Source organism: Syzygium oleosum, unplaced genomic scaffold (assembly GCF_021117445.2).
Source record: "Syzygium oleosum isolate NSW1041296 unplaced genomic scaffold, Sole_v2.1 Sole_v2.11, whole genome shotgun sequence".
NCBI lineage: Eukaryota > Viridiplantae > Streptophyta > Magnoliopsida > Myrtales > Myrtaceae > Syzygium > Syzygium oleosum.
This window is the reverse complement of record NW_026607495.1, coordinates 9,187,718-9,203,623: the sequence shown is the minus strand read 5'-3', so window position 1 is coordinate 9,203,623 and position 15,906 is coordinate 9,187,718. Positions and strand designations below refer to the sequence as shown.

Below are 15,906 nucleotides of genomic sequence, written 5' to 3'. Positions count from 1 at the left end.
TATATGAAAATCTCAGTTTTGTTTGTTACTACAGAACATGGAAATCATATAATTTTCCATAGATTCAACCCCCCAACTCTTCTTTTGGTGTAAAATGTCAGTATTATAAAACGAATGAAGTACCGCAACTTAGGGGTATCCCCTAGCATTACAAATGGTGCTAATAGTTCAAGAAGATGGAGGTAGGAAGTCTCCACATAGTAGCCAATACAACATTTGTCTGAGAAGGTTTAATGTACTCTATCTCTTACATTTTTACGCACGTTGGCTAAAATAATATGGATATCAGTTGACTTGTTTTGAAATCGTTTTCGGTTGGGCTCCATCCATATGCCATAAATGGTTGCTAGAAAGGATACCTTAAAGAGTCTAGCAGCCAAATCTTTACCCTTTATTGCCTTAATCATCCATTGAAGTTCCTCATTCTATCCTCCCAAAGGACGCCTAATCCCTTGTTGTGCAAGGATACTGCGCCATAAGCTGCCTGTCCACTCACACTGGAAGAATAAATGTGTTCTGTCTTCTATACCGGCCCTACAGAAGTTACATTGGATATCAATTGAGGTCATCCATTGGACGACAATTTCTGCCGTCGGTAGTCTGTTTCTGCAAATGAGCCAGCCAATAAAATTGTGTTTGCTAATACCGCTGGTCCAAATTAGGTCATACCACTCCACAACCGATCCCACATGTCTGAGTTCATCATATATTTCTCTGCAACAGTACCTTGAGTTATGGATAACCGAGATTAAACCATATCGTAATTTAAGGAGACATCGCCAACCCCCCCAACTCTTCTCTCAATAATTAATAATGCGATAGTCACTTACAAGTGGAATCGATGTTAGGAGATCCCTTGACAAGTCGAGAGCCGTCGAATTCATTATTTTGGATGTAAAAGGGCAAATAGAAAAAAAAAACCAATAATTTCCTTTTTCATAATACTTTCAAAGAAATAGTAAAGTTTATATGAGGAGTCATATAAGTAAATAACACACAACTACTGCTGAGAAACACCTCTGTGAACCACATCGATGACTTCAACCATCCTCAATTATGTCAGGATGGGCCAGGCCATGTTCTAGACAATGCCTTCTTGACAATGTTTGTCATTCTATAAATGTCATCAAGGGGTCAAAAATATCGAGGGAAATGGGGAAAATTTGAAGAAGGAAAATGGAATTTTGGCTATATTTTCACTTGCGCTTTTTTCAATGAGCTCCCATACTTTTTAGTTTTTTAATAAATAATCCTCTTGATTTGTAAATTTTGTTGATAATAATCTGCTTAATTTGCAGCCTACAGAATGGAGCCATCAATATGTAAAGTTTTCTTAAGTTCTTTTTCTGATCTACGGTATGTGCGCAGAGAGCAAGGTCAAGCGGTGATACGATTATCCTAATGTTATCGGTTTTTGTATTAACTAAAAAGTTGTCGGAACATGAATTTTTTTTTTGGAAAGTTGAATATGAGTTTGTACGTTTATTTCGGGCTAAAGAAATTCAGTTTTTTCCTTATAAAAAATCTTCGCCATTTTTATGTCGTTTTTATTTTTGTGCTAACTAATTGGATGGTCGAATTTCACAAGTTGTTGACTCCTCCGAAGCCGCCGAATACAGTTAACTATAACACAACACTCCAATTGATTTCGTCTGTGAAGGTCGTCTCCGAAAAAGAAAGGGAAAAATGAATCGTCCGACTACATGTAGGGGTGAGCATGATTCCATGGTAGAACTTGAAACCGGAGGGAACGTGTTTGGTTCTGTCCAGTTCATGGGTATACAGGGTAGATTTCAGGTTCCAAAAATTGGGAAACCTGTTTCGACGGGTAAGATTTAGAACCTGAAACAAGTTTTTGTATTTTTCTTGACCTATGTTTTCGTGTGATCCAGCGGTATTCTATGGCATCCAATAATAAGTGTATAATCCGGAACTACTAGTTTGAATTTTCATTTTATGACTGAGACTTTTACTTTGTTAATGTTTCATATTCTTCGTGTTTCTAAATATAAGTTATAGTCAGTGGATTGTAACAGCAAGTGGTGGTCATAAAAAGTGATGATTCACTGCAATCGTTTAATTAATAATATAGGTGGAACTTAAGTAAATCCTGAAACCGATCCTGGAACCTGTGACAGGGTAAGTTTCAGGGTCCATGGTATGTAGAGTAGGTTCCAGGTTCCAGAAAATGAGGAACATGTTCCAACGGCTAGATTTCAGGTTACCGCTCACCCCTACCTACACGAGCCAACATTTGAGTCCAACTGTGTGTATTTGCAGGTTTAACCTTGGTTGTCTTTGTCAGTGTTGACGTCGGATTTCTCTTCGTTTCTTTACTCATTAGCTTTTTCATTTGGAAATTTGATGTCTTTTTTTTTTTTTGGTCAGAGGAAATTTGATGTCTAAAGAGCTCTCTGAATTACTACAATATTTTTTGGTGATGAACATTCACCACTACCACCAATTTTTTCCAGGATTTAATCCATTTAACACGTGTTCATCTCACGTACGATTTACCACACATGGTCAAAGTCCAAAATCATAACATCAACTCCCTCCCTCCTTTTATACTTCATGAAGGATGGTAAAGAGCTACCAACGCTAGCGACCCTCTTGAGGGCGCCACCCTACGAGGGTATATACTTCGTTTCAAATATTATTATAATGGAAGCAACTACGCCCATAGGTAAAAATAATTGATAATCCCTAAAGCGATATACTGATTTTATTTAGACATCGAATGATTTCCATTTTATCAGCATTTTGTTATTCTTGAGATTTAGTATGAATTAGTTTACTGATCACAAATGATATATTTATGTGCGAGACACAACAATCAATTCCTCATATCATCAAATATAAACAATCTCGTATGTGGACAATTGACCCCACATCATGTCTTATCCGGATCTAATGGGTTATTGATACCGACAAATTGAAAGTCGTCCCGTTTCTCATAAAAGTAAGAAAAAAGGGGGAAGTTCTTATCTCATTGTTATTGTCTTTTCATGATAATTCTGCAAGCACACTCAATTTGAGGTTGTGGGGAGACACATGTGAGTCCTGTCTCTACACATTTTGGCTTATCATAGAGATTGGGATTGGCCATGTTGGAGATTAGCAGGATTTAAGCATATGAAATAATTATTTTCCTACGTGGAAGGAGAGGATTAGGCAATTGTTGATACCTAAATTTTTGCGTCCCATTTAGTAATTAACAGCATAAAAAATTAAGGATTAGTCTTTAACCCCTAAACAAAAATATTATTGTTAAATTGCATAGCATATAGTTTAAAAGAATATTGTTTAATTGCATATTGCATTTGACCGGCAGTGGCAAATAAACTCAAATCAGTTGCGCGGATTCGGCTTGCACATCAAGCAAAACTCGGCCAGGCTAGAGAATAGTGGCCGAAAATTACAAGGCATAACGAGCCTAGTTAAGCTTAATTAATTTAATTATAATTCAGCCCATTGGAGTTTAATTCTAAGTTAGCCTTAGGTTATTAGAGCCCATCACATTGGAAAAAGGGCTTAATTTAAGCCCGTAATAGTGAGATAAACCTTGGTTAACATTATAAATACATAATTATGCCTCTTGATCCAAAGGTCAGTGATCATAATTCAGAATACACACGAGTGAAACACGTGAGACACTGAGAAAAAAGTGAGAGAGAGAGAGAGAGACCGGCAGAGCCTCTCACGGCCGAGCCCCTCTTCGCCTCCGCTACTGCCACCTCCCTCATGGCTAGACCTGTGGCCATGAGATCTCGATGCTTGTAGCTGCTGCTGCCGAGCCGACCATGATCCCTGCTGCTGCCTCGTGACTTCCGAAGTTGCTTCCAACGCTGGGTGTGTTGCTCCTCCTGCCGTCATGCCTTGCTGCCATTGCTTCTCCGACATATTTGCTGCCGTTAAGCGACGCAAGCCGCCACTTCCCGATGTGCTTTGCCCATGCCCTGCACTATCCCCGAGAGCTGCTCTCGCTGCCCTCCATCGCCGCGATGATCTGCTGCCGCTGTCCCTGCCATCTATGCCCCGGCGCCAACGGGCTGCTGCTTGGCCGAGTCGACCCGTGACGCCTGCCGCCATGCCCGACGAGCTTTTGTTGCCGTGTTGCTGCCCCTCCAACAAGCTGCTGCCATTGTCGTAGCTCTGTTTTGCAGGTTTCTAGCCGAGGACCATCATCATAGTCGTCCTTGCCGCGAGCCCCACCGCAGCTAGCTTGGCTTATTACCACCACTGCGAGCACCAAACCGCGAACGCCACTGCCGATCCACCACCGTCGATGATCCTGTGATTCGCAATCCCGATCCAGAGTCGAGTTCGAGTTTGGAAGTTATTCGCAAATTAGGTATGAATATTATCCTATATCGTTTTAAATATTTAAATGCCTAACGTGGATGATGTTGTTATATTCCATGGAATTTTTTTATATATTTGAGTAATTAAGCATATCCGCAAGATTTTAAAAACTAACCCAAGTTAGGAAACTTTCCTAACTTAAACGTGGACAATTCGATCTCTAATTATAAGATGCGATACTTGGCGGCACAGAGAGTCTTTCATTCTATCTATAACTATTTGGATACAGTAATTGATTTTATATCGATTCCAAATTTAAACGAATAGCCTTCCATCAATATCCATAACTACATAGGTATGATAACCGGTTTATATCATTTCCAGATTTAAAGATGATAAAGTAAATCTTGCGGAACGTGAGGATTGATTGATGCTGGTGTTATCCCTTATTTGATTTGTTTCTTTAAAAGAAAATCTAAAACGGATTAGTAAGAGTTTGATTTGCTTTTTTTTAAGATAATGTTCCATGTTTAGAGTATATCCAGATAACTTGCTTTCAATAGGATAGAATAATTTAGATTTTTCTTTGAATATATGCTAGAAAGATGGGATAATTTTCCAATTTAAATTAGGATTTACAACAAATTATTTCCTAGTTTAATTTATATATTATCCTCGTCTTGATAGTCTAGTTAGGGTAATTTTTAATTCCGAATTTTATAAATAAAGTACCAAAAACATTGCTCTAGGATAGGTTAATTAGCTTACCTTAGTTTAAGATTGCATGTTTAGATAATAGGTATTTTAAATTTCAAATTTAATAAAAATACAAAAATACATCATATGCCCGTCATTAGAATTAGGTCATTTAATCGTATGTCATATAGTTTGCACGTTAGGTTTATTTAATTGTGTGTCATACTTTGCACGTCATTGCATGTAGGTTAGTTTCCATATAAATCAAGAGAAAACCTAAAAAAATACATTGAGTGAAATTGTGTATTAATTAGAAATCATATTAGAATTGACTAACATTGCGGATACTTACATTGCATTGAGGTAAATAATTGTCCCTATCTTGCAATTTATTTAATGCTTTGATTATTGGGTGTTAATTTGGTGGTTTGCGTACCCGCATGCGAACCTCACATGTTAAGAAATAGTAATAAAATTAATCCAAGCTGCCTGCTCAAACATTTTCATGAAAAGAAAAGGTACCGAAATGCGTTAGAGTAATCTAGAGTAACTAAGTCCCCGTATTCATAATATTTGGTTAGTAATAATAAAGTATATCTCCCTATACTTTATTTGGGTTTCTAATCGACCCACCGCAAATTGATTAGTGGTGACTCCTAATTGAAAATCATTTGGATGTTAAGGACTTGAGCCACAAGTCGCGAAGTAAAGGCTTGGGAGAGCCCAAGTTAAGTTTAAACTTAATAATCCATTAGCTGAATCCTTAGTCATGACAGCAATTTGGGCATAATCACCACAGGGCAAGATTTTCTATAGCCTGAGAACCTAGCAAGTTCTCATAGGTCTACCGATCACTTATATAAAGTTCTAATTTGCAATATGCAATTTTGACTTAACAATAGTAGAGACAAGTCGGGTAGATCGGGTTTCCTCAATTTTACATGGGTCTCCACCAAAAAATGGCGATAAGATTTTCATACATAAAAATTTCCATATGAGCTTGACCCGCAAACACCGATAGCCTCGTCAGCTACCACGTATGACATTTTGGGTTTGGGTATAATCTAGGTGTGAGAAACACTCGAGTGTGTTGAGCGTTGTAACTCCAATTCTCCGATTATAGTGGATTTTTGCTACTGCACAAAGAATGAAAAGGAAAGCAAAGCTCATTGGTTGGCCATGGACAAGAGCTAGAACAAACGAGGGTTTTTGCTGTGAGTTTTATATTCAAGTGAGTTCTTTATTTGTAAACACTTTGACTTTGGGTATAATCTAGATGTGAGAAACACTCCAGCATGTTGAGCGTTGTAACTCCGTTTATCTTATTACAGTGGATTTTTGCTGCTCGCTCTCTTTGTAAATGTAGGTACCGATACTCGAACCGAACAAAGCCATTTAGTGCCAAAGAGCTTAACCATCAACGAAGATGTTGAGCAATGATGAAGAATAGTGAACCTTGAAGAAGCTACTAAGCATTCGTGGTAAGAAACTTTTTATGAGAGAGAGAACCATGAACAAAAGCCATTGAGCCTCAAAGAAGAAGAGTTGAACCTTCAATGAAGATGTTGAGCGTCAGTGTAGAAGAACGAAACCGAAGAAGCTCTGGAGCGTTTTTGGTAAGACACTTATTATGTTTGGAAAAATGACTTTCTTTGTTCAAAATCAGAAATTCATTTTCCTAATTTTAAGCGTAGGTGTTTTCCTCTTTCAAATATTAGCTTTGTATAGACTCATGAAATTTGTCATTCACCTTGTACTTTTGTTTTTACCTTTTTCAGAATCCTTTCCTTGTGCATGAGTTGAAATAACATAGTGGCCAATATTTAACTTGCTTACACAAGGTAGGGTAGCAAATATAGTGAGAAGACTCTCTGTCAATTGTAGCGAAACTAAACTTTCACCTAAGACCTCATACGCGAATATATTTATATGCGTGTAATTGCCGGGCATTGATGAATTTGGCTCTTAAATAAATTGCACAACTGAAACTAAACGAAAGCCAATATATTAGGTCCAAATAGCCTATTCTAAATAAGCTGGTTCTTCAAAAGAATAATTGCTATATGCACATGTATAATGTTTGGTTTACATAGATTGTCCCAACTTTATGTCGCACGCGAGCATAATCAAATATTTTGATTTTGGATAGTACTCAGGGGCTTTAATTGTAGATCCAAAGTAGAGGATCTAGAAACTTATGCCAATCCTTAAGATCTAGAATTTCATGATTTTATGTCACAAATCAACTAATTTTATGTGAACCTTGCTTTTGTTTTTCTAGGATTTATATAACAAATAAAAAGACATATTAAATTGATATGAGGGCAATGACCCTTCAATATCAAGCATATATATCTTGAGATAAGTGCAAAAATAGGACTTAACATTTTGGCTGTGGTCAATTAAGGATTTAAGATTTTATTTTGGTCAATTGAGGACCTGAGATATAAAAAGACCACAAAAAATTTCATATGCCCGATTTAAGTTGATGGCAAGCTCAAGACCTGATTGAGACTCTTTTAAAATCTTAAGCCATCAATTGACCACAAGTCCTCAATTTTCAAACGCTCAAAACATTGAATCTTGTTTTTGCACTTATCCATATATATCCCACATTATATTTAGATCAACATTACAGGATAAGCATCAATAGCTAGTGGGAAAGGAAAAGATTATACACTAAGCATTGGATAGATTAGAGGGATGAAGTAATTAATGAATCCCAACGAGCTTGTCAGTGTTGACACTACTTCTGTATTACCGTTTGAAGTTCTTTGACAACGGGAAAATAATAGAAGAAAAAATATATCTTCTGTCCCTCTACTTTCATGCTTTTTTTAATTGAGTCATTGTTTCTTTAATTTTCCTAATCAAATCATTCAACTTTCCAAATATTGAGTCTCCTTTGACAACAAATCCGGCTCACGTAGCCGTCAGATGACATGCTTCAAAGTTGTCTTCATTAGCTCAAATTTTCCATACACGTGTATGTGGGGATTCACCCCATTTTACTTGCATCGTGCTTTGGTGTCGTCCAACGATTTTGTCAGTTGAATTTGGGCAGATTTATTGTTGAAGGTATTTTATTAGAAAATTTTTGAAATTAAAAGGACTTCATTAGGTAAATCAAAAGTGTACATACTTGATTAGGAAAAACATGAAAATATAGGGAATAAAAGTACAATCTTTCCAAATGGTAATTGTTATAATATATCTCGAGTTTAAGCCCGTTGAGCAAACCTCACCCAAATTAAATTATACGGTACGTAAAATTTGAAAACCGAATATTAGTTGTACAGGGATTTCCTTCTATTTTCACGTTAAAGTTGGCCAAAGAATAAAAGAAAAAAAATAGGAAATTATGGACTTTAATGAAAAGCGTGGGTTTGCTGATTGGGTCAGAGAAAGCAAAGGAGCCAACAAGGAAGGTGGACTTTTATTCTCAGCCTTTTCTTTCCGAGTTGGAGTTGGACTCCACTTCAAGAGGAAAGTTTGACCGTGGACCCCACGTATAAATGTGAGCTGTTCTTTTGCCTCAAGTGTGCATGCCATGGTTGATGTGAGTGAAAAAAATCTTAAAGCACCGTTCTCAAGCGAGTGCTTGGCAGGGGTTTATTTTCGTTGGTTTTCGTTCGTGCAATTACACCAAGAAGTTTCAGTATCAAAGTCGATTAAATTTTGTGATAAGATTTACGTTTAATTCTTTCGTGAGATTGAGAGATTTTGTGAGGATTTGTAGGGGTAAACACTACGTGATTTTTTGTGTGTAATTGAGGATTTGGAAAATACTTAGAGTGTTTGAGTGACTTGAGTGTAGTTGTAACTTCTATTATATCACTTGATCTATAGTGAAATTTCGTACTGCTCTTTCCGTGGACGTAAGTCACTATGATCAAATCAAGTAAATCTTGTGTCCGATTTATTTTCTTATTCTATATATTTTATTGTTTGATTGCTTACTTCTACCAACAATTGGTATCAAAGCTAGTCTTGATTGAGTTGAAAAAAATCGATAGCAATTGAAGAAGAAAAAGTGAAATCGATAGATTTAATGGGAAGAATTTTGATTTTTGGAATATGCAAATTGAGGATTATTTGTATAAGATGAAATTGTACTTGTCCCTATTTAAGGAGAAGACAGAAATGATGAAGCAAGCTAATTGGGAATTGCTAGATAGACGAGATTTGGGTGTTATTCGGATAACGTTTGTTCGTAACGTTGCATTTAACATCGTGAAAGAGACGACCATTGCGAGTTTGATGAAAGCCTTGTCGAACATGTACAAGAAATCCTCTCCAAAGTTTATTTGATGCGACATTTGTTTAACTTAAAATTAGGCAAAGGTGCATTAGTTACTGATCATATTAATGAATTCAATGGGATCGTTAGTCAATTGAGTTCACTTGAGACTGATTTTGAAGATGAGATACGTGCTTTGATTCTATTATCCTAATTGCTTGATAGTTGGAATATTGTTGTCACTGTTTTAGTAATTCCTCTGGGTCAACAAGTTTGACGTTTAATGGGGTTCAAGATTCGATTCTGAGTGAGGATATCCATATAAGAGAATCCGGTGAACTTGTATATGCTGCTTTAGTAGATGAAAGAAGAGGAAGAACTGATACTCGTGTTAGCAGAAATAGTATAAACATGAAAATATAAAATCAGTCTAGGACTGGTAGTGCTATCTATTAGAGTTGTGGCAAAAAGGGGCATCTTAGAAGGGATTACTTTAAGCTAAAAAACAACAAGGGTAAGGGAATTAGAGTTAAGTCTACAGATGATGTTATAGATGTATCTGATAGTAATTCGGATAGTGCTGATTTTGTTTTGTTTGTCACTAATGATTCGTCGTTTGGCGAATGAATTATGAATTCTGGTTGTTCTTTTCACGCTACACCTAATAGGAACTGGCTTACTACGTATCAATGCATGGATAGTAGTAAAGCACAGTTGAGAAACATTGCTAAGTGTGATGTTGTGGGTGTTAGTGATATCAAAATCGGAATGCATGATGGCATCCTGAGGACATTGGCTAGAGTGAGGCATGTTCTAAAGTTGAAGAGAAATCTGATTTCCTTGAGTGTCTTGGATTTCAGCTGGGTATCGGTATATTTCAGAAAGTGGAATTTCGCAGGTTGTTCGAGGTACCTTAGTGATAATGAGCGGAATTAAGCATAGTGACATGTGTGAGTTTCAAGGTGAAATAGTGACAGAATTCATCGTGGAGACGTCGGAGGCATCCATTCGAGAGTCTAAATTATGGTATATGAGTTTGGGGCACTTTAGCTAGAGAAGCCTGAAGATTTTAAGTGAAGGGAATTTGCTATGTGGTTATGTTGCTAACAAACTGAATATATTGAGGAGTTGTAACTTAGATCGACGACGGAAAGTGCAGTTCAGTATGACTGTTAAAGAAACCATGGATGTACGCAGGTTGTGACGTTTTTCTTCAAGGAAGAGTGCTAAATTTATGCTAACTGTTGTGGACGACTACTTGAGGAAGACTTGAGTGTTTGTGCTAAGGCACAATTTTGATGTTGTTGTTAGGATCATACAGTTAAAAGCTTTGATGGAAAAGGAGATTAGTAAGATGATCAAGTAGGTGCAGACTAACAATAGCATGGAGTTTTGCTCGAGGTTATTAAACGAATTCTGCATGAAGGAATGCTCAGCGAAACACCGCACTAGTGCCAGTGAACCACAACAAGTTGCAGAGTTGATGAGTAGAATATTACTAGAGACGACCCAAAAAATTCTCTCTAATGCTGGTATAGTTAGGAGATTCCTAGCGGATGTGCTTAGGGCGCGCATGGTAACCATTCTGGTTCTGTCCAGAACCGGTTTTTTGTTCCCGGAATCAGTTTTGGACCAGAAACCCGTTTGGTAACGTAATTTTATTTTTCTATTTCCGGGACAAGTTTTGTCCCAGAACCGGTTCTGAAACCAAAAATCAGAACCTAAAAAAAGTTGGTTTTTTGTTTCTTGAACAAAACTCAGAACCATTTCTGAGGAACTCATTCTCTTCAAAACATCTGTCTCTCGTCTCCTCTCATCTCTCTCTCTCTGATCTGCCCGTCTCTCTCTGTACTCTCTCCGTCGCCGTCGAGAGGAAGCCAGGCCACTCGTTCGCTCGCTCCGACCGAGAGGAAGCCAGGGCCGCTCGCTCGCTCGCTCCTGCTCCACGTAAGCTCCGATCCTGCCCTGCATCTCCTCTCATCTCTCTCTTTTCTGGATTTGGAAGTCGCCGTGATCGGGAGGGTCGGCTCCGGCCTCGCCATGGCCGGCGGGTCGACCTCGCCGTGGCCCGCATCCGGGCGACGGCGAGGTGGACCACCGGCCATGGCGAGCCGCCGGCCGCCCAGTGCAGGGCGGTCGACCTCGCCATGGCCCGCATCCGGGCGACGGCGAGGTCGACCGCCGCCATGGCGAGAGCCGCCGCCTCCCCACCGAGCGGCCTCGCATATGGCCGAGTCGACCTCGCCATCGCCCAGATCCGGGCGACGGCGAGGTCGACCGCCGCATTTCACCATTTCCATGGAGGTTTTTTCCCTTTTTTTGTTCGTTTAATTTCGGAATGGGTGCGTGCGAACGAGGTTGATGTCTCGAAAAGTCGCCGGTTTTTTTACGTGGTGGGTTTTGCTCGCGCGCATGGGCCTTCATATCTCCCGGGGAAGAAAGATCGTGAAAGAGATCACCCTCCTCCCGGGAGTCTCGGCGTCCGTTGCTTTCCTCGGTCGGTTTGGGAAAAATTCGGTTGTTTTTAGTGTTTGATTCGGGGCCGATGTTTGTCGTGATTGCTTTGTATGTGTCCCCTGTTTTTTCAGTTGATTGAATTGCTGTCGTGGGATTTTAGAGTGTAACATGATCTGTTGGGCGTTCGCAAGTCAAGGCGATCGAAGCGAACTTTGTGACATCGGTCTTCTCTTACTTCAGTGGATATCAGATAAAGCTGATGCTACAAGCATCAAGTTCGAATTTCACTTGAATAGAACTTACTGATGGTGATCAAAAAGCCCGAACTATTTGTGTTCCTACGCAAGAAAATCACCTAGACCAATTTTTTTTTTAGGGGATGATGGAAAATCACCTAGACCGAGCTATATGCTTATGTTGATTCCTTTAGTTGCACCTTCAAAAAAGTCAGGTGATCGATTAGTATGCTATGTTTAAACCCACTGCTAAAAACCTGAACGAGCTATAATCACTCTATATTTGGAACTTTGTCCACATTGGATGCCCTGAGCATGTCTTCAACTGGTTGGGATTTGATGGTGTATTAGTTAGTTTGATTGGCTGTTGCCACTTAACTGTAAACCAATTTAACTTGATGAAATTGCTGATTATGCAGATTGTATATTCAGTTTACTTGTTTCGCTTGTGTGATGAGTTTGAGACAATGTAAAAATGTGAAAACTCCTTTTGCACTTTCGAACAGCAATGTGATCTTAAGCTTCAAAACCACAGAGAGCAACAAACGTAATCCTCCTTTTGTTTTCCTGGATAAAAATCATTGGCTGTAGTGTTATCTCCTAGGTGATCATGTAGTTTTAGTTTCAGGATTTTATTTTTTGCAATTGCTGTTGCGAACTAGAGTTCTGGTCGCTCTCACTGCTGCAAGTGAAGTCTATTTGAAATTTGGTGTGATTTTCAACAGTCGGTTTTGCTGTTTATCCCCTTTGTTGTAGTTGCTGCACTAGTAGCAACTTGCTGTCTATGCTTCGTTGTTTACAAGGACATCCAAGTCTTTTACCGGTGAATTCCGTTTTACTTATCTTATAGAAAATATAAACAAGAAGAAAAAGTTGGCTTTATGTGCAAAAGTTATTACTAGCTGCCATTGCAGAACTCTATTTGCCGCTGTAACTTGCATATGGTGCTGTTCTTATGGCATGTGAACCTTATTGAATTTCAAGAATGCTGAAATATGATTGATGACTAGTACTATGCCATTTTCTCTCTTATACTTTTCTGCATTTGAATTGGTACACCATATGATGTGCTTCATTTGATGTTCAACCAGTTAAGGGTAAATGGCATCTCAAAAAGAGACATTTGTGGCAAAGTGGACTGAGCCTTTAACCAATTTGCTTGTAAGCTTAATGGTTGAAGAGGTAAAAAGAGGAAATCGCACCACTACTACCTACAACAAAGTAGGATGGAATAACATAGTTACCGAGTTCAATAAACAAACAACACTCCAGTTTACTGTAGTTCAGTTGAAGAACAGGACAAACAAATTGAGGAGACAGTATGGGAGTTATAAGAAGCTTCTTTCACAATCTGGATTTGGATGGGATCATGTTAACAAAACGGTTATTGTGGAGGATCCAAGTGTATGGGATGATCACATCAAGGTATCAGTTTACTTGGGTCATTTTGTTCTTATTGTGGATGTGTGTTTCGATTATGTTGCTGACGTATGTCACTATTTTTTAAATTGCAGGATAACATCGAATGGGCTAAATTCCGAAAGGATGGGTTTCCTCAATATCCCGATCTGTGTATCGTGTTTGGCGATACATATGCTACTGGGGATTACGCAGTAGGAAATGCAGAATACTTGGTGGTGTCGGAGGGGGAAGACGATGGTAGTGGTGGTGACAATGGTGGTGGTGCTTTGGTAGGTGATCCAAACGAACTTAGTGATGGAGTCTTCACACCTGACGTGAGTGCCACGCAAGTTCGTGAGAATCACAAGTTGGATAGGACTCCAAATTCCAAGAGGAGGAGAAAGAGTAGCACATATGATATTGCTGGCACCTGCAAAGCCATTCAAGATATGATCAAGTCCAAGGCGAGTCAATCAACAAGTGGCTCCATCACCTCACATGTCCCCCCACCCGAGAACCCCTACTCCATGGGAGCCGTGGTTGCCATCTTAAATGACATGCTTGACTTAGAGCAAAATCTTTACAACAAAGCTATGAACCAAGCATGCCTTAGTGCCAACTGGAGAGAGGGTTTCGTCCTATCTTTACCTGAAAGGAGACGCGGTCTTCTTGAATCTCTTTGAATAGATGTTGAGAACTACGATGACTTTTTCATGTTTGCTTTATTTTTACTTAATGACTTGTGTCCTTGAGATACTTTGGTTTGTTTTTATTTATGGAACTATGATGTCTTTGGTTTGTTTTTAATTATGCAACTATGATGACGTGGCTATTGTTAATTATGGAACTATGATGACGTTGTGACTACTGTTGATTCCTGACTTATTTGTTGTGTTTGTGTTCTTCGTGCGAGGGCATAGGTAATATGGAGGGGGTTGAAAGTAGCAGCAATAATGGTCCAATAGCATCAGTTGAACCAATTGAACAGGTCTTCGATGATTTTGAACTTAATATACTGAAAGCATGGATGTGTACTGTTTCGGTGAACATGTCTATGCATACGAGAGAACCTATTAGGGACAGTAAATTGTCAGGGACTGAATGGATAAGAGAGATTCTTTTTGGACATTCAGATAGGATATATGAAACTTTTCGAATGGAGAGGCATGTTTTTCTCAACCTTTGTGATTTAATGAAGGCGAGGGGTTGGTTGGCAGATAGTCGATATATTAGGTTAGACGAACAAGTTGGGATATTTTTATCTATGATTTCTCACAAGAACTCGAATAGAGATTTATGTGAGAGATTCCAACATTCGGGACAAACTATCAGCAAGTACTTTGCTAAAGTGTTGCAAGCAGTTCTGAATTTGGCAAGAGAAATTATCGTACCACCTTCATTTGATGTTGTCCCAGAAGAAATTCTTATCAATCCTAAATATAATCCTTACTTCAAGGTAGGATTTGCATACATTCCCTTACACCGTCATTTACATTTTATTGATAATCTTGTATAATGCTAGTCTTTGCTGAAATGACAGGGCTGCATAGGCGCTATTGATGGCACTCACATTCATGCTTCTGTACCAGTGTCGAAACAGATCCCATTTAGAGGCAGGAAAGGAATTACCACTCAAAATGTGATGTGTGTTTGTTCATTTGATATGAAATTTACATTTGTGTATGCTGGTTGGGAAGGCTCTGCCAACGATTGTCGGGTGCTCTCGGCAGCACTCGAGACACATCGCTTACAATTTCCTCGACCTCCACCAGGTATTTGCTTGTTTTTCATGGGATAATTTTCTGTATAATTGTATTGCATTTGCGAATCATGATCAATATATGAATACCTTTTGCTAGGCAAATACTACGTGGTAGATTCTGGTTATGCTGCAGCTCCGGGATTTTTGACTCCTTTCAAAGGGGAACGGTATCATATTAATGATTTTAGGGGTAGAGTGAGGCAGGCAACAACAGCAAGAGAATTATTCAACCATAGGCATTCTTCACTAAGGAATGTTATTGAGAGATCATTTGCGGTGTTAAAGAATCGCTTTTTCATTTTGAGACACATGCCTTCATTTTCAATTCAAAAGCAGTCATGTATTGTAATTGCATGTTGTGCTATTCATAATTACATCCGTGATCAAGACAAGATGGATAAGAACTTTTCTCAATATGGTGATTCAGAGTATCCGTTTGGAAATGCACAAGATGAGGTTATTGACGATACATCGACTGAGGAGGATATCGAGATCAACATGCTTAAGAAAAGAATTGCCAATCAATTGGCAATTGATAATAATATGGCGGAGATTCCATGAAAAAGTGTTTCCGACTTTTCTAATGTAATTTCTTTATTTTGTATTTGAGGATTTTTTATGTTGGCTCTTGTAATGTGATGTGGTATTTTGGGATCTCCTATATTGGCTCTTGTAATGTGATGTGCTTGGTTTACTTTTCTCCATAAGCATTTGGGATATTATGAGGAACGATGCATACTCACAAATATTGAGAGCAAATATCGAGAACGATGGTGGTTGAATGTTGAAGACCCTTTCCAGTGCTTGGC

General features: G+C 38.7%; 2 protein-coding genes across 2 annotated transcripts in view; both read left to right on the top strand.

Moving 5' to 3' along the window:
- LOC115666161 (uncharacterized) overlaps positions 1 to 14,055 on the top strand; it is a 102,658-nt gene extending 88,603 nt beyond the window's left edge. Inside the window, exons 3-4 of the mRNA XM_056316056.1 lie at positions 13,026 to 13,359; positions 13,449 to 14,055. Of these exons, the coding sequence (XP_056172031.1) occupies positions 13,036 to 13,359; positions 13,449 to 14,018 (894 nt within the window). The 5' untranslated portion in view covers positions 13,026 to 13,035 and the 3' untranslated portion in view covers positions 14,019 to 14,055. The remainder of the gene's footprint in view (positions 1 to 13,025; positions 13,360 to 13,448) is intronic.
- Positions 14,056 to 14,616: 561 nt separating this feature from the next.
- Positions 14,617 to 15,658, top strand: LOC115667294 (uncharacterized). The gene is made up of 2 exons (XM_030588892.2): positions 14,617 to 15,107; positions 15,195 to 15,658. Exons 1-2 carry the CDS (start codon positions 14,978 to 14,980, stop codon positions 15,656 to 15,658), a joined length of 594 nt encoding a protein of 197 aa, XP_030444752.1. The 5' UTR covers positions 14,617 to 14,977.
- Positions 15,659 to 15,906: the final 248 nt, after the last annotated feature.

What these genes read in the sequence shown, in the direction of transcription:
- LOC115667294 (XM_030588892.2), top strand. Translation starts at nt 14,978, where the DNA reads ATGTGTGTTTGTTCATTTGATATGAAATTTACATTTGTGTATGCTGGT. An exon ending in ATTTCCTCGACCTCCACCAG is followed by an intron (nt 15,108 to 15,194) that starts GTATTTGCTTGT and finishes ACCTTTTGCTAG; the next exon opens with GCAAATACTACGTGGTAGAT.